Raw genomic sequence first — 19,141 nt, 5'->3', positions numbered from 1 at the left:
AATTTTCCTTCAGTGGATTTAAATAATAAATTGCCTTACTCTTTGTACATCCATTCTCTCTTATGCTTGTTACCAGGGCTTTGCTATTTGAACAATGGTTTCTGTCTTCTCAAGCCTTGATTTATTTTTATATTTGATCCCCTCCCGAAGTTCTAACTGAATTTGCAACACCAGAGATTTCTACAGCAACAAGCTGATGCTTGAAACATAAAATTATGATGAATGCAACAGAAGATTAAAAGGACAACAAGTCTATCAGTAAGCAAGATTTTATTAAAGCACAACCGTGCTCAGTTTATAAGGCAGAGAAAGAAAAACAAATGCCAAATTTGCCTACATTTTTTAGTATTACATTTCTCTGTCCATACATCTTGGCTATTTATTTCAGATGTTCACAATATCTGATGTAACATTTGTGGCACTCAGACTTTGCCAGAAGTTTTAGATGTTCATTGAATTTGCTCATATGTATCTAACGTAAGCCAACCTTCATGACTATGTGCAGTTGTAAACGAGCTTAGCAGACGCAGCGGGTTCTCAGCACCTCTGAAAAACCACAAAGCATATCACATTGAATTCTGAAAAACTAATATACAGGGAATTGCTGAGCAGTATGGCTGTACAATTATTTGTTTTAGAATGTCGTTTATGTTAAGAAATGCCACTGGCTTAATGTATTAAGAGTCATAAAGCCCATTTTTAAAAAATACTTTCAGTCTAGCACTAATTCATATAATCACAAAAATATCTGTGAAAAAAAAATCTGTGACATTTTCTTAAGTTGAATTCTGTTATTATGATGAGTCTTAATTATAACACAGACATATGCATGTGGATTTCTGTTAGGTCGAATTTCTATTGTACACTTTACAGCTTGAAAGGCTACTGGTTGCACTGGAAGACTGACTAATAACCTCATCCCAATGTCAAAGCAGATTCCAGTAAAGAAGTGACATTTCTTCAGATGTTCCATCTTTTTCCCACCTCAAAAGTGGTCATACAGCGACAGAGGACCTGGATTCTGTGGTGACACCCAGGCTACAAAGAAAACTACAGAAGCTTCATTCTAAAGAAACCACAGTATTCCTTCATGCTCTTATGCAGTGGTTACTGGAAAGACTCTCCATTTTATTTGTTTTGCTCAAGGTGCAGGAATCCCATGTATGACAGAATGCCCTCTTTGAGCTTCACTGGCAGACAGTGTAGGGTGGAGGAAGAGAAGGATGTCAAGGATACTTCTTATCAGTTCCAAGAAAGAGAAATCTTGACATGACGACTCTGATACGTGGATTAAGAATAACACCATGAGCCATGCCACCACACTTTATGACAACAAACTTGTGTGCATGGTTTACTAGCTTTTCTGAACATCTTTGGAATCTCTTCCCACAAGCAGTTTTAAAATATTGTTTCAGGACATGGAAACACTGCATTCCTGTTCATACTTTCCACTTATTGTTGAACTGCACAAATCACAGAAAAATGGCAAGTTTAAAGAACTTTTCTGACCACACTCTACTTTTTTTTTTTCAGGCGTATTGTTGAAAGAGCACAAATAGTACAATTTTTTTCAAGCCACTCCTGTAATAGAAAAGTTGCAGACATCATCAGACTTACATTTTGGCTTAGACTTAGAAATATTTCTTATTAAACATTTTTTATTTTTATTTTTATTTTCTTACGTCTTTCACTTTGACAAGCTGCTTACATACATACACCTTTCTTAACAGCTGCTGCCAGTGCTGACAGGACTCAGTATATTGTTTCCCGCTTAAGAGGTAAAACATACTTTATGAAGCACCAGACAACTGAAATATTACTTTAAGTTTCGGGCATGAAGTGATATACACAAAAATATACTCCCCAGAAAATAACTGTTGACTATGATTCTTAAGAGAAGTTATTTTTTGTACATTATTTTTCCCGATGCTTAATTTTTACAAATTGCAAAAAATGTCTCTTGGATGATATTCTAATTTTGGGGATATACAGCTATATATCTTTAAGGAATGTCAAGAAATTTGAAACCTGAAAATTGCTGTCTTGGAAACGGGTGTTTGCTGTCATTGGTAAATAGCTCTGTATTTTGTCTGTATTAGGGAAAAAAAAACCCAAAAAAACAAAAAAACCCTACTCACCTAGTACTGATTTTTCTTTTATTTTCACATGCACGTGCTAGGTTCCATCTTCTTGATCTCACAAGAAAAAACAGCTTATACTGGGAAGTATGAATAGTAAAAGAGTTAAGAGGAAACAAATTTAACAAAACACAGAGCATGACATAGAATCTGCACCCATTTAACCTTTTGCTCTATCCTGGAAATTAAAGTCATAAGGTCATTCAAATTTTATTTACATTATAAGAGCTCTTACACGTGAGAGAACAAGCTGAAAATGCTCACTCAGCTTATCAGACTGTCTTAATTGCATTAGTACACAGAAAGGAAAGAATGTAAGAAAGCACATTTAAGATTAGAATGTAAAAGATAACCTACTCTAATGAAACTATATAAAACATCAAAAAAGCCCCCAGTGCTTTCCCCATATGGTGTAAGAATGAATGTGATGCATTTCTTACGAAGGATGAAATACGGTCAGTAGATCTCTGTACAACATACAGTGTATCATAAAAGACTAAAAAGGAAAAAGCAACAAGCATAAATACAGTTTACGTTATAGCACCTTTTTATTTCCAGAGTGATTTGTACATGTGGCATTTTTTTCAAGCAGTAACTGTGCAGCCCTTAGCAAAAAGGTAAACAGTGCCTTAAACTTCACATATTATCTACAGTCTGTCCACAGTAAACTCAGTTATTGCCTTTAGGCATAAACCATCTTGAAAACAAGAAAAGGAAATTTGCAGAACAGAAGGGAAATTTAATTCTGCCATTCAGAAACACAATATACTGCTTAAATCCTATCCTGCTCATGAGCAGTAATAAAGAATTATATAAGACTGTCTATAAGGTGCTGATGATTTTTCTATAACATTTGCTAATGAGCATAAAAGACCAAGTTTCTCTTAGCTCCTAGTATGAACTCATATTTCATGGCAAATGCAATATCTTTGAACAATGTCGATATTCTTAACATTTTTTTTTCCATAAGAAATAGCACCATATCAGGATGCAAACAGTATTTTTCACCTCCTGATTAGTTCCATTGAAATGACCACCATTACTTCAAATTCAGTTTTTTTAAAACTATTTTTTTTCAGATTATTTTAATTTTTATTTCATCAAATGTTAGTCTGAAGAAAAATTTCACCAATAAGTTAGTAAATCTTTGTTGTCCTTTTCTGAGATAAAACTTAACTCTATTTCATTCTTCTATATACCACATAGTAGATAAGGTTGGCCTACCATCTCTGTAGCAGGGGCCCAAATAGCTTTTTAATGCATAAAAAAATTGGGAAATCCACCTTTTACTAGAATTTCCTATCAACCATCCTAAAGTAAATCACACCAGCATGGTTCCAGCTTGCTGTCTGTGCTTCAAGTTAAGCTTTCAATTGAATGGTGTAAGAGCTTGTCCTCTCCTGCCAAAGGAAAGACCCTCTAAGATACAAGTTAGTGGTTACTGCAGTCTTGTAGTTCCTCAGAAGTATATGAAGGTGAAAGATGAGTATAGCTTCATTTAAACGCTCACCTAGAAGCCTGGAGAAAATACACTATTTTAACAGTACTAAAACATAGCTGAAAATGGTACATTCACCACAAGAAAAGTATGAAAAAAACTGAAAGTTTTTAGGAGTCTCTGCTTATGTAAATTCTGTTTCCACTATCTCTACTTGTATACAGACCTATAAAAAGAAATAACTTTTTTTTTTTATTTTCAAGTTGAGGATAAGCTGTGTGTCTTGCCCTAGAAAACATTCTGAACATTTTCTTTCCTAAATATCCACTAAATTCTGTTGCAAGTACCTATGGCATTGCTTAGGTTCTGACCTCCCAACAACAAAAAGCTTTAAAAAAGTTAAAAATCAAGATTGAAAATGCTAAGGCATATGCAGACTGGACAACATAATAAACAGTGATATTCTGTCATTAAAAGCAAATAAGTGATAATTAGAAGAGAAAAAATCTCCTGGTAGCAGGTGTATATAACCTTTATAAAACAACTTAGAAAACAAGTAGCTAGTGGATTACACTCTGAAATATCAAGTGATTTTACAGAGACAATTAATTTACAGCATGCAAGTAGGGCATGTGATTTACCTTGAAAAGCACATATTGGTGCTCTGCTTTTATCATTAAATAAATACTCTCTTTTCACTCTCACTGCACAACACTTTCAACCTTCTTTTCAAGGGAACTATTTGTTACACCTTATCTATACACAAAATGTAAGAAAATCAAAGACACAACTAGCCCAGATTCTTTTTCCTCCACACTTTTCCTGCCTTACTGTGCATATTATTTGTCCTTTGTCATTGTTAGCTGTTTGCTTGGCTTTTCATATAAATACACATACAATTATTTCTCCTGTCTCATTTCTAATCATCTATCATTATTCTTAATAATAGCAAATGCCTAATCAAACATACACAAGTACGTTCCCATTCCATGTTCTTAGATATCTAATTTAGATTTGTAGTTTAGAGGCCACATTCTTCCATTATCTCTAATTAAGTGAGAGAATCATGGCAGAAGGCCTGCACTGAAGTGTGAGGAATTACATTTGGAAGAAACTTCTTGCTGCGAACCATGTAGGCAGTTTCCCAGTTTTTGGACCTACGTGCTGTTTTCAAGTAAAAGTTGTGTGTGAAGCTAAAAAGGGTCTGCATATTTCCCTCTTCAGTTTCTGCTGCACACTGTGAGATCCTGAACCTGATGTGCACGGGCTTTCCAAGGAAATTCCAAATAGAAAATAGAGAGGAGGACCATTTAGGTTTTTTGTTTCTTTGTTTTTCTCCTAGATTAGTTTATAACTGAGGACTATACTACAAGTAAGCTGAATGCAGAGAACTGCTATTCTTTATTTATATCAGTTTAATTTTCATTCATGCAAACATTGCTTCTCTGGGCATAAGGGATGCTGAGTCAAGATTCACACATTTTTTGCTCTGTCAATTTATTTTACCCAGAACAAACCATCAATATTTGGATTTCTGTGTAATGAAGTGAACAGGTCACCAAACAATGTCATATGTAATTAGGTAGTTACGTAACAGTTTTCATTTTGTTGCTCTAGTTATTTTTTCTTATTAGCGTATATTATTTACGTAACAATCTGCATGCCCGTACTCTCCCTCTGTAACTAAACGTGCTTTCCACATCCTATTTTGACTGTAGAGCTCTTTTAGTAGAACTAAATTGCAGGGGAAAAAAACAGGGAACCAAAATACGGAAAATATTTCTTCCATCCAAGAAGCATTCCATCATGCTTGAATGGCAGTGCAATGGGAGGAACTGAATATACAGTACTGCAAAATGTACTGTACTACTGAACTGCCACAATAAAATATATTTATGTATCATGCAGTTTTATGCATTAATACAGAGACGTAGTTTAAAGAACAGAATGACTTTAGCAGCTATCTTTGTGCCTGCTGCTGTGCTCCAGCAATGCAGATGTGGGAAACTGCATTAGTGAAAAATTAAATATTTTTACCTTCATACGCTAAAAAAGTACAATAAAATAGTGACAATGTAGAAGAACGTGGTACTTACAAAATTATTTGGATTATAATAGTGATTGTGGGCATTAGTATAGCAGATATGAGGTTGTTAGGCATGTTTCCATATGCTGTCCTCTTTTCAGGAAAGCACTTGTGAGACCTTGAGCCAAGTAGTCTGGGAATCACTGCACACAACTGCTTAGCAGAGACAACACATCTGCCTTTGGCTTCAAAGCAATATGATGGTAAGGGCAGTGAGTCCAGTTCTGTTTGTACTGTCTTTTTAATCTAATCTGGTGTCTTTCATAACAGTGTTTCATAACTTTGCTTCCACAGACATAACTGGGTACTGTCTCTCAAAATCTATCCAGATAAAATATAACATTCCTCAACTGCGAACCAAGCTTCCAAGATAGTCATTCATTATCCCTTTGTACCTTTTGTGTACTGCCAGCACTACTGGAACAGGCTGCTAATCACAAGCCACATTCCTGTTTAAATAGTAAAACATAATGAATGGAAGGTGACAGTCTGTTTCCCCCTCATTTGTCCTTCAGAGTGTTCTGCCAGAATAAACAGGTCGTTATCTTTAGACTTCCCTCTCTCCAGAAGGAAGGCCCTGCTAAGCAACCCCGCACAGGAGGAATGCAGCACTCAGTGAGCACAACTGACAGCTGGGGCCTTCCCGTCTTGCTTTCCCCTCAGTCTGGAAAACCAACTTCTACAGTTCGTAAGGATAAAAGGGTCACCCACACAGAATCACACAGAATCACACAGAATGACGCGGGTTGGAAGGGACCTCAAGGATCATGTAGTTCCAACCCCCCTGCCTGGCAGGGCCACCAAACACACACCTTTACTAGATCAGGTTGCCCACCCAAAGGCTTGTATTCAGTTCTCAAGTTCTCACAGCGCACACCTCCAGAGACAGTGACTCCACTGCTTCCCCGTACCTGAGAAGAAAGCTGCCTAATATCAAACCTCAGTGTAGGAAGCCGGTTTAGTAGCTTTAGTAGCCTCATTCCTGCTCCAAGGAGCACAGCTCAGCCCGGTGTCCGCTTAGCGAACACACGAAGCCCCTGTGAGGAGCGCGGCCCTCGCGCCTCTGCGGCGGCAGAGGGGCGGGAGTTGTTGGCGTCCCTTGCGTGGCGCCGCTGGTCACGTGTGTTCGGCAGCGAGGCTGGCGGCTGCGGGGCGCAGGCAGCAGCATGGCGGCGGCGCTGGGTGGCTTGGGCCTCTTGCACGGCCGCTTCAGGCTGGCTGCCGCGGCCGCCGCCACCTCCTCCGCTCTCGGCACCCGGACTCCGGTGCGAGGAGGAGCCGCCGCTTTCCTCTCAGCCGGGAGGAGCTACGGGTCGGAGGCGAAGGAAGAGGAGGAGCTGCGAGTGCGGTACCTGGATGATGAGCACAAAGGTAACGGGGAAAGAGCCGGCCGCTCCTTACCGGCCTGGCCACCGGTGTACGGGGCTGTGAGCCGAGGTGACGGTGGCACCAGGGCAGGAGGGAGGTGCCACAGGGCGTGCTGGGGGGCGGGCGGCTGCGGGTCCTGCTCAGCCTCTTCACGCCGGTACTGCAGGGCCGCTGTTACTTGCAGGAGTGGGTCAGCAGCGCTCCTGGCTTCTCAACATACTTTGCTGGATGTGTGTCTCATTTACTACCCACTTTGCTGGCAGATAAAGTTTAGAGGATATTTGCTACAATTAGCATCCCACACCTGCTATGCGCTTTTGGACAGATGGAGATATAGAAGTTGAACCCTCGTTTTCTTGTGTGCAGCACTGTTCTGTGACAGATGCGTTTCTTTAGGTAGATAGTGGGTCTTGGAATGATCGTGTTAAGGTGCAGGACTCAGGGTATAACTCTCAAAACACTGACTCAGTTATGTTAAACTTGGCACACATCTTTGAGTAGTGAACTCATACACACATACACATATATGTATTTGTGTATGTAAAACTTTCAATTTTATCTTAAGGGTTAGAAGATCCATTTTTTAAGAGTCAGTAAGATTAATGATGTAATCTGATCCTGAAATCCAGTTCTTATTGTTCTGTTTCCAAGAGTTTCTTAGAGACAGTACTTCTTCACTCCTGTTTTTTTCAGCCTGGAGAAGAGAAGGTTGCGGGGTGACCTCATTGCAGCCTTTCAATACCTGAAGGGAACTTACTCCCAGGAGGGGAGTAAACTCTTCGAAAGCGCTGACAATAGCAGGACTAGGGGAAATGGTTTTAAGTTAGAAGAGGAAGATTTAGGTGGATGTTAGAGGGGAAGTTCTTCCATAGGAGAGTGGTTAGGCTCCTGGAACAGGCTGCCAGGGAGCCCCGTCCTTGGAGGTGTTCAAGACCAGGTTGGACGGGGCCCTGGGCAACCTGATCTAGTAAATGTGTATGTTTGGTGGCCCTGCCAGGCAGGGGGTTGGAACTACATGATTCTTGAGGTCCCTTCCAACCCGGGTCATTCTGTGATTCTGTGATTTTTTCAACCAACTGAGGAACTGGGAATTGGTTTTAAACATATGTTTTAATTTTAAACTTATTTAAAATTGAGCTGGGGGCAAGACAGGAGCAAAGAAGGTTTTCTAAAGTGTTGGAAGGCATTTTTGCTTGCACATTCTTTGCCTTTTTCTTTCTGCATCTACCCTAATAGTAGACGCGTACTGCTAATGCACACCATCCTCCTTTCCCCATGTGACAAGTTCATCTGTGTGAGTTTACAGCATGTAATACCTATGCTCCATTAGGATGCTAATGCCATTTAAGCCCCAGTGTTCTTTGTCACTAATCTCTTAACATACCATTTCCTTCTCCAGCAGTTCCTTCTGGGTCTTTCCAAGTGGAATCCCACCACCATTGCCCCTTCATATTCTTCCACTTCATACTTCTTGACTGTGTATGGGGGCAGACCCCGTCTCTCTGACATACACATGTTTATTTGTGCTATTTTTCTGTTCTTGTACATACATGGTCTTTTTGAGTTGCTCAGAGGAAGATGTGTCATCCCCAGTGCTGCATGGGGAAGCAGGAAAACTGACCAGAGCTGCCTCACACAGAGGTGCACATCTTGTAGCTCTAGATGCATCTTCCAGGCAAAGTAACAAACTGCTCTGCTCTGTAACACTTTCATGTGACTCACACACCACACTTTTTGCAAAGCTTTTAGATGTATAATGAAATGAGAACATATTTGAAAGGGAAAATTATTGAATTTTCTTATTTGAGACAAAAGAATACGTAATGTATAATTTGAATGTGTTTGTAGAATGCTTATATATTCTGAACAATGTGTAAATCACATTGCCTTTAGTATCACTTTCCTAGAATAGAGATAAATATGTGTGCATTATTATTTTTTAATTAGATACAAGTCTATTATTTGTAATTGTATTTGATTATCACTTCAAGGTCTGAAATTTATTAAAGCTGTTGGCATTTCAGAACTTCTAGCCAAGCTGCATTAGCATTACAAATTTGGATGAATTTGGGGTTTTTAGTTCAATTAGTACATGTAAGATAATATTTTAATGTCATCAGTTAGAATGTTAATGTACATAAGACGTGCAAAACAATTATGGTCTCATTTGAAATAGTTCTTTCAGAGCTTGAAAAATTGATAGTTAGCTGATAAAACAGAGAACTTTATCTTCTATTTTTAAGGGAAAATGTTTGAGCAGCTGAGATGTACTGATTTAAGGAGTGCAGGAAGACACGCTGAAGAACTTAGAGATAAAATGGTAAAGGTGTGTACTTAGGATTTTGAAAATTGTTGAGTTGCTTTTTAAAAATAATGCTCAATACGTATCTATATGATATGATACGTGTAGGTACCTACTGAAACTGCGACCAGTGGAAACAACAAGAATTGTTCATGGCGCACTCACTGTGGTTTCTTGTTTCACTTAAGAAAAACCAATAAATGGAGACAAGCAAAAAACCAACTTCTCTCTTTTCTCTTTCCGCTCTCATTTCAGATTTTTTTAAGTTATTTAAAAGTACATTTGGATTGATAGTGTCTTTGCATATGCATAATACAAATAAATTATTTCTGTAAGTACTTTTTACGTAGATCAAATTAATCTTTATAGGACAAATAACTAGTATGAATGTTGAGTCGGGACTTATAAGTAAAGGTGTTACTACTGAAAACTGAGAATGAATATTGTTTTGAAAACTACAACATACAAAACAGAGCAGATACAAATCATTAAAGCACACTTTCCTTTGTACTGACATAAACTGTAGTGTAATGTAATGCAAGATCTAATCGTTTTACTTAAATTGATTCACCCTGTTTTGTTTAATGTGGAAAGAAATACAATCTCAGCGGTTTTAAATAACAATAGCATCATATGTATTTTGCTGTCTCTCTTGAATTACAGGAACCTTTTAATATGACTGTTAAATAACTATTTACTCATAAAAATCCCATATTTAGTTATGCTCTGAAATGAGGATGAATCTGGGAGTTTACAGGTGTTTTCAATCTATCGTGCATATATGTAGGTGGCTCTGAAAGTAATTCCCCTTATTTCCATGGAAACTAGAACAGATGTAAAGAGCACAAAGCACTGTTTGATGGAGGAAATTCGTGGCTACAAAACACTATTTTTCAACACAATCAAAACTATTAGGTGTACATTGTCACCACTGATGAATGAGAGCCTGCATGTCATGTTCTAAGTGCCTTCTTTACATTTGTCTTTAAAAGTCAGACCATTTATTCTTGGAGTACTCTACCTCCTGACTTGGAAGCCTGAGATGGGGAGTAGAATAAACCCCCACAGTCAGAAACCTACAATTCTGCCTGGACTACCACACGTCCATGGGGCCAGATGTGATCCAGCTGAGGGTCTGGAGAGATGTCATTGCCCGTCTGCTTTTCATCATGTGTTAGCGTTCTTGGTAACTGAGGAGGTCCCACAGAACTGGAGGCTGCTGATGTTATTTATAGAATCATAGAATTATTCAGGTTGGAAAAGACCTCAAAGATTATCAAGTCCAACGACAGCCTAACCATCGTACCCTAACTCTAACAACCCTCTGCTAAACCGTGTCCCTGAGCACCACATCCAGATGGCTATTAAACACATCCAGGGACGGTTACTCAACCACTTCCCTGGGGAGCCTGTTCCAGTGTGTAACTACCCTTTCTGTAAAGAAGTGTTTCTTAACATCCAACCTAAACTTACCTTGGCAGAACTTGAGGCCATTTGTAGGAGGATGCAGGTAACTGCAGGCTTGTCATCCTGACCTTGGAGACAGAGAAGGAGAGAATCATCTTGTGAGTTTGCACAGCAAATCATCTTGAGTGAGTTCACACAGCTTGTGTAGGACAGACAGGTGATCAGGCCCAGACAGCATGGATTTGTGAAAGGCAACCAACCTGTCTCCTTGACAGACTTCAGCGAAGCCTTTGACACTGTCTCCCACAGTATTCTCCTAGAGAAGCTGGCAGCCCCTGGCTTGGACAAGTACACTCTTTGCTGGGTAAAGAGCTGCCTGGAGGGCCAAGCCCAGAGTGTGATGGTGAATGGAGTTAAATCCTGCTGGTGACTGGTCATGAGTGGTGTTCCTGATGAGTTAGTACTGGGGTCTGTTCTGTTTAGTATCTTTATTGATGACCTGGAGAAAGGGATTTAGTGCACCCTCAGCAAGTTCATTGTTGACACCAAGTTCAGAGAAAGTGTCAGTCTGCCTGGAGATAGGAAGGCCCTGGAAAGGAAGGATCTGGAAAGGCTGGATCTCTGGGCTGAGGCTGAAGCAATGAAGTTCAACAAGACCAAGTGCCAGGTCCTGCACTTTGGTCGTGACAACCCCCAGCAACGTTACAGGCTTGGGGAGGAGTTGCTGGAAGACTGTGTAGGTGATGGATATGAGGGTATTGGTGGCTACTCAGCTGAACATGAGCCAGCAGTGTGCTCAGGTGGCCAAGAAAGCCAGTGGCATCCTGGCTTGTATCAGAAATAATGCTGTTGGCAGGAGCAGGGAAGTGTTCCTCTGTACTCAGCTCTGCTAAGTCCACAACTCAAGCATTAAGTTTTGGTCCCCTCACTATAAGAAAGGTTTGCAGGTTCTGGAGCATGTTCAGAGAAGAGCAGTGAAGCTGGTGAGGTGTCTGGAGCATGTGTCTGTTTCAGAGTATGTTTGGATCTGAGAGACAGGATGTCTTGGGAGTGGAGGCAAGCGAACTACATACTCAGAGCAGCACAGAGGGGTATGAATTTTATTTGATGCGCACGCGCGCACACACACACGGAGGCATCTGCCCTAGATAATCTCAGTGTCAAACAGAAACTCCCTAAGCAGGTGCAGTATTACTTACCTACCTTTGAGAGACAGGTGAATTGCTGAGTGGGTGAAAGATAAGGAACATGCCAGTAGTACATTTGACAGGAGGTGTCAGAAGGATGCCGCCTGCCTCTTCCTCTCTTGAATCCACCACTGCCTCCCTTCTGCTTTTGTTCTCCCCAGGTTCTACAGGGTTTTTCCACTTGCATGCTCCATCCACATGGTCAGCGCGTGATGCAGAGCTCAAGTGGAACACCTGCTTGCAAAACAAGATAAACTAGCAAGGTCAGCTTCCTACCAAAACAGGATAAGCAGCTTTAGCTGCAAATGCTGCTTTCCTCAAAACTGTCGTGCAGCCCATGGTTCTAGTCATGCAGTCATCCAGTTATGCTCTCTGTCAGAATACTTTATTTCAGTCAGTTCAGGATCATTCTTTTGTCCAGGACCTTTCGGTTCCCAGACACAGTGTCCTATAAGGAGCAGCTGAGGAAACTTTAATGCTCTGTAGAGAAGAGGAGGCTCAGGGGAAACTTCATGGCTCTCTATAGCTGCCTGAAAGAAGGCTGTGGTGGGGTAGGGGTTAGCTCTTCTCCTGCGTATCTAGTGATATGAGAGGTAATAGCCTCAAGTTCTGCCAGGGGAGATTCAGGCCGGACATTAGGAGAAATTCTTCTTTTTGAGAGAGTAGTTAGGTGCTGGGACAGGCTGCCCAGGGAGGTGGTTGAGCCACCATCCCTGGAGGTGTTCAGCAAATGTGTAACGTGGTACTAAGGGATGTGCCTTAGTGGGGAAATGTTGATAAGTGGACATTTAGACTGGATGATGTTGGAGGTCTTTTCCGAGCTTGGTGATTCTGTGATCTGTAAACATCCGTTCTAGTGGAAGTGACCTGCTGTCACAACTGCTGAAACGTACCACCCACCTCCTCACTGAGCTCGCATCCACAGTTTGGACATTTGCTCAGCAAACATTGATGAATGTCAATAGGTGCTTTTTATTTATTTATTTATGTTACCCCACACGGAGGAACTCAGTGGCATCCGTTTGCCTCATACACTCTTCCATGTCACGTGCCATTTTGTCAGACTGCCCCTATGGTGCCATCTGTCATCCAGCAACAAAATGTAATGGAATGATAGCGGGAAGGTTCAACCTGTTCAGCCATACCACCAGTATCTGCTTCTAGTATTTTAGGCCAAAATAATGAAATACAATGAAATTACTTACGGGAGAATTCTTCTATGTATGTATGTGTATCCTTTTCTCACTAAAATACAATTTTGCTCTTTTTTTTTAATGTGACTTAATTATAATTTTCTTTTTAACATTAAAAATTATGTCTCAGCTCTGGTAGCAAGAGCAGCATTCATTGCATTTACTTGCACTTTTCCTTTGCTGGGACAGGAGGCAGCAGGTAGAGCTACATCAAACCAGTTTGGGATCACACAGGAAATGTAGAAGTCGCAGTCTGGTTATAAAGAAGGAGTCACCCCTTTCTGAAGAATCAAGGCTTACCAAACACTCCAAAGGAGGCAGTCTCCAAGTAGAGATGCTTCCCTTGTGGCTGCCAGCCCTTAAATGAGGTTAGGGAAGGGTGTGTGACCCCTTGCGGTTGCTCAGATAACCTGCTTCCTTGGGCTGGCTATGCCCAGTTGCCACCAGGTGCTCAATCACAGGTTCAGGCCATGATCTAACAGTTCCCAGACATTCGCCAATGGCTGAGAAATAATACCAACTGTCCAAGACTACTTACATAGCATTGGTAGTCATCTTAGTCCCTTAGAAAATCTAGCTATTAGAGTGAAATTTGATTTTTAATATGTATGATGAGTAATAGACACACCTTATTTGCTAAAGAGTTTTCTGGAGTCATGTGGAAATGACTGCCAGTAAAGAAATAGGAAATTAATACTGCATTCGGCATTGTCTGAATGCCTGTTCCTTTCTAATGTATCCGCAACTTCCTTGATGTTTTAAGGATACCAGAGTTCCATTATTATAATTTATTCTGATAAATTGTTTGTGAATGTGACGACGAGTTTTTACTACTTTTCACAGATAAGTTTTTTGAATTTTTTTTAAGATATTTGTATGCCCATACGTGGGCACTTTGAGAAGAGTGAACCATGGTTAAATGTATCAAATGAGGGTGTGAGGTTTTTCAAAATACGTGCAATCAACTATTCTGTGTTGCTAACAATAATTGTTAAAATGGTTATTGATAACATTTGTACTTGTATATTGTATATATATATATATTATTTTATTTTTTTTTTCAGAAGGTTTGGTAGGACTCTGCAGTGTTGCACAGTGTCTGATTTGTCCTGTTTAGGACACATTTAACTTACATTTATATTCCCATATGACCAGGGATTTAAATTCTTGTAGATATCCAAAACAGGGAAGACTTGTCTTCAACAGTTTCTGTTAGGGTGAGCCCCAACAATTAAATCAGAGTTTTCAGCAAACTGACATGGCAAGTTGTATTCCAGATTTTGGTGACAAGGAGATCTTGGAGTAGGCCAGGGAGGGAAGAAAGTACATTCTGGGGGTTAAATTTCTCAAATGAAAATAAGTTTATTTTTCTACTTTGATAATATAACTTTGAGCAAGTACTCAATTGATCTGTATTTTGATAATTGGTTAATACACTGGAAGACTTCCCAAGCCTTACTGCAGTTTTAAAAATAACCAAGGAACTTAAGGATGCCCAGACAATATTGTGATGAAGTATTAGAACAAAACTGACTCAAACAAGCGTTCAGGGAGTATTGTTTAATGTGCCTCATTTCAATATATGGTTGCCTCATGTTCTCCTCATATGCTTTCCTGGTTGCAGTTATTGCTTTATTTTTTTCTCCCCCTCTTATTTAGAAAATGGTAATTACTTCCCACTTATCAGGGAAGGGAGCCAGAAGTGATAGGTTTATGATGCGGTGAGATACTTCTATGACTTAACTTGTATGGTTTGTCTTTAAGGGGCTCTTCTTCATAGGAAGACTACTAAATATGTTTTAATGTTAATTGGAAATTCTTTCTAATACCGATGATGGTAACTAAAAGAGTTTTGCTGCCATTGAAAAAACATACTTTTGCTAAGGACCTTACTTTTTAGTTAGAAAAATAGTTTGAGATGGTAATGTCTTCACATTATTCTAACTTGGATATGCAAGTATACCAGCCTTAGAGCTTAAAATCAGTGCCAGGTTATCTGTCTTCTTGTCGCTTTTAAACATGGTGCTGATTTTGCTTTATCTGTGTGTATGAAGATAAAATGTATTTGAATTCAGAATAATCCTGAACAACAAGTTGTGACAGTAGAAAAGTGCTGCAGTCAGAAGCATGTAGGAATTTCTGTTTGAATGCTGATTGAGGGCTGTTGCAGTTGTGTTGATGAATTTAGTTTGGTTTTAGAGAACAAAGGAATGAAGATTTTTTGGATCAGCTAGGCTCTTCTCTTTCTTAATAAGGATTAATTGGACTGTGGGAGCAAGCAAGAGCAAAGTGTGCTTCGGTTTAATCATTTTAGTCTGAGCTTTGGGCATGGTAGCTGGTGAATGGAAGATTTTGTTTTCAGATTGGTAACTGCCGGAGGAGCAGGAGCTCTGTTTAACAGTCTGTGTGTATGTAGGCACTTCCATTCAGGAGGAACGGGGGTGGGATTAAACACTAATAGGTCATCACTTTGGGATGACATGTTTCTGTGAAAGAAATAGTATGTACTTAGGAAACAAGACAGCCTCCTAAGGTGACTAGGAGAGCTAGAAAATATAGAGATTGTTCTTGCAGAGCTCGGTGTTGTGGTAATAAATATACAAGGCAAATACTGAGTTCCTGGTAGATTGATGGCAACATTGTGGGCATTTTTGTTTGAGATAAAGGGAGCTCCCTTTTTCTGTTTCACTCCTGGTCCCAGTTTCACTCCAGTGCTAGTCCATTGCCTTCTTTTCATTTGCCTTGTTTTCTCCAGTTGAAAACAAAATCCTGGCCTTAACAAGACTGGATCAATTTCAGTTTTCTTTCTAGAACTTGGGAAATTGTAATACATTCAGGTAACAATTGTCTAAAAGATTATTACCTGGATAAACTTCTTGGGATTTTTCCATTTTATTATCATGCCTGTTAAGCTAAGGGAGAAGGAATAAGGACAAGCAGTTTGTGCTCCTTGTGTGACAGGGATCAGTGTATGTGTAATCAGTCATTTAGCCAACTGATCTCTAACTGGACTAAGGGAGAGATCAAAGCTGTGTAGCCTAGCACTGAGCTTGTGTCTTGAGAGAGAGTTTCTGTATGTTTTATTATTTTTAAACAGAAGCTCTGGTGTATTGTTGCTAGCATTCTCTCTGTGTGTCTTCATCTATCTGTGTCAGAACTGCTAGTCTTAGCAGTGATAGCACTTTTTGCTGTAAGGAGTTTCTCAAATCAGGCTGTCTAAAAATGGAAGCAGTGCATTAGTTTGCTTGATTACATGTCAGCACTTCGTGCACAAATGTGAAATTTGAGCATGCCGTGGTTTAAGATTCAGCCCTTGTAACCGCGTGATAGTGTTAGATTTTTACTACTTAAAGTACATCATTTCAGTTGAACATTGAAATGTTCAACATTGAAAAACTTAAGTCCATTTTTTTTTTTCTTTCTAAAACTTAGTAGGTAAGTGACTATATTAGTATGTTTCTTCTAGAATCCTGAAATTGAAATAATGTATGCGCATGTTATATTTTTCTGTATTGTAACAGTGACACAATTTTTCTTCCCCTCCAGGAATTGTGGTGCTTGGGTTAAACAGATCTCATGCCAAGAATGCACTTAACAAAAATCTTTTAAAAATGGTAAGTGAAAAGAATAGTTTCTAATATGAAGGTGAAGTACTGGAATTAAATACTTTAAAAAGTGTTTGGTTATTTCCCTTCCTCCTTTTCTCTTTAGATGTCAAAAGCTGTGGATGCTTTGAAATCTGATAAGAAAGTACGAACTGTTATATTCCGAAGTGAAGTCCCAGGGATATTCTGTGCTGGTATGCAAACTTAATTTTCCTGAGAAGCTGGAAATCTGTATCTAATTTTTGCACACACACAGATATATATACACAATACACACGCACTCACACAGACACACAGATACACACATGAAAAAAAAAAGAAAATGGAAGAAAAATAAGAGAAATGGAAAAAAAAGCCCAGATTCCAAGGAAACTTGTCTTGTATGTATTCATCTCAGTAACAAACTGAGTGGTTTTATGTGATTTTCCTCAGTTGTTAACAAGAACTGAGCATCCATTTTATTCTTTCTGTGTCATAAAGTGTTTCAAAATCTAAAAAACCAAAAATCAAGCGATAAAAGTGCCCTACAAAACTTGTAAGAGAACAAAAGTTGCAAACAACCAAAAGCTGGAAACAAGAACTTGAGAATCTGTCAAAATATCAAAATCAGTGGAAGCAGACATGTATTTTGTAGATGAAAAATGTTTTTATATTCAGATGTCCAATACAGTGCTATGTTCAAAGTTATTTTTAATCCATTTCAATCAGTTAAATAAGTTCTTCTTTCTAATATATGAATAGAACTGTCAAGATAGAGAAGATAAATTCTAAAGTCTTACTGTTCTCTGCAGTATTTAAGCATTCTAACCACACATAGCATAATTAATTCAATTTTAAAGGCAAAACCTTGTTTCCAATTTTTACATGAGTAATGTGTATAATTCCTGTGTAGTTTAAGTTTTTACTGTTGTTAGTTCTAATAACTATTTTCATTCAGCTTCAGTGTGTTGCTTATAAGGCTTCCATAAGGAATCATTTTGGGAAAAAAAAAAAAAAAAAATAGTAGTAGTCCATGCAGCATTTAGTAATAGATGTCAAGAATTTGAATATAGGTATGATAATCAGCATCTTTCATTTAAAGGTTGCATCTTGATTTTGAACCAAGAAGTTGTAGAAATTAGTAACTAACAGTAAACTTTGGGAAAATAAACTGTTAAAAGCTGCTGTTTTTAAACTGAGGAAGAGTGATGAGTGTTCAGAGGAACATAGGCAAATGTGTTTTCAAGTTAGGTGTTAGAAAATTTATGTGAAAATGTGTCTATTAGTCGAGTCTTTTAACATATTTTTTTTTCCTAATTTGTTGACATTGGTGAATTTAATGGCAGCTGTAATACAGGAAATTTGAGATCAGACTAATTTTTAGTGAAGGGAATTCAGGTATCCTATTTAAATAGTGTTAATGAAACCCAAGCTGCATACTATTCTTTATTGAATGGCTTTTTCTTGTTAAGATGTAAAGACCGATTTATTGTCTGTTTGTCTGGCTTGAAAAACAACTTTGAGTATGTTTCGAAAGCTGACTGTGGACAACTCAGTAATTTTGTGGATGACAGCAAGCAGTGAGGTGCTGGTGACACACCAGGGGGATGGGATACCATCTGGAGGGACCCAGATAGGCTTGAGCAATGGGCTGAAGAGAACCTTGTAAGGTTCAACAAATCCAAGTGCAAGGTCTTCTGTCTGGGTCGATGTAACATCCACTACCAGCACAAGCTGGGGGATGAAAGGATGCAAGGATGCATCAGAAACAGTGTTGCCGGTAGGAGCAGAGAGGTGATTGTTCCCCTGTATTCAGTGCTGGTGAGGCTGCACCTCCAGTCCTCTGTCCAGTTTTGGGCCCCTCACTGCAAGAAAGGCATTGAGGCCCTGGAACGTGTTCAGAGGAGGGCAACAAGCTGGTGAGGGGTCTGGAGGAGAGGCTGAAGGAGATGGGAATGTTCAGCCAGGAGAAGAGGAGACTCAGGGGAGACCTTATTGCTCTCTATAGTTTCAAGCTACGGCAGCGGAGATTCAAGCTGGGCATTAGGAAGTATTACTTCTCAGAAAGGGTGTTGAGGCACTGGAATGGATTGCCCAGGGAGGTGGTGAAGTACGGACCCTGGGGGTATTCAAGGAGTGACTGGATGATGTACTGAGGGACATGGTTTAGTGGGAGCTATTGGTAATAGGTGAATGGTTGGACTGGATGATCTTTTACGTCTTTTCCAACCTTGGTGATTCTATGATTCTATGATTCTAATGTTTATATGTGGACATAGGAAGGGAAAATAACTGAGGAGTGAATAAGACTTGGACTGAATAGTTATATCTTTAATCAGTGTTTGGAGTCAGAGTATGGACAGATTGTAGGAACTTAGCAGAAATAAAAAGTGACAGATGAGCGGATGGGTATACGAAAAGAAGCTCTTGCAATTAAA

General features: G+C 39.4%; 1 protein-coding gene and 1 long non-coding RNA gene across 2 annotated transcripts in view; one reads left to right on the top strand and one right to left on the bottom strand.

The window, feature by feature from the left end:
* Positions 1-253: 253 nt before the first annotated feature.
* LOC107306304 lies at positions 254-6,688 on the bottom strand. Its single transcript, XR_001552072.2, has 3 exons — positions 6,574-6,688; positions 2,139-2,218; positions 254-1,581 (listed from the first exon to the last, which is right to left on the bottom strand). It is a non-coding gene; the product is annotated as an uncharacterized LOC107306304 (long non-coding RNA).
* A 102-nt stretch (positions 6,689-6,790) lies between these two features.
* Positions 6,791-19,141, top strand: part of AUH (AU RNA binding methylglutaconyl-CoA hydratase) — a 97,026-nt gene continuing 84,675 nt past the window's right edge. The window contains exons 1-3 of the mRNA XM_015849381.2: positions 6,791-7,033; positions 16,666-16,733; positions 16,831-16,918. Of these exons, the coding sequence (XP_015704867.2) occupies positions 6,829-7,033; positions 16,666-16,733; positions 16,831-16,918 (361 nt within the window). The 5' untranslated portion in view covers positions 6,791-6,828. The remainder of the gene's footprint in view (positions 7,034-16,665; positions 16,734-16,830; positions 16,919-19,141) is intronic.

Source organism: Coturnix japonica, chromosome Z (assembly GCF_001577835.2).
Source record: "Coturnix japonica isolate 7356 chromosome Z, Coturnix japonica 2.1, whole genome shotgun sequence".
NCBI classification, from domain to species: Eukaryota; Metazoa; Chordata; class Aves; order Galliformes; family Phasianidae; genus Coturnix; species Coturnix japonica.
The sequence above is the reverse complement of the archived record's forward strand: the minus strand, read 5'-3'. Positions and strand labels throughout refer to the sequence as shown.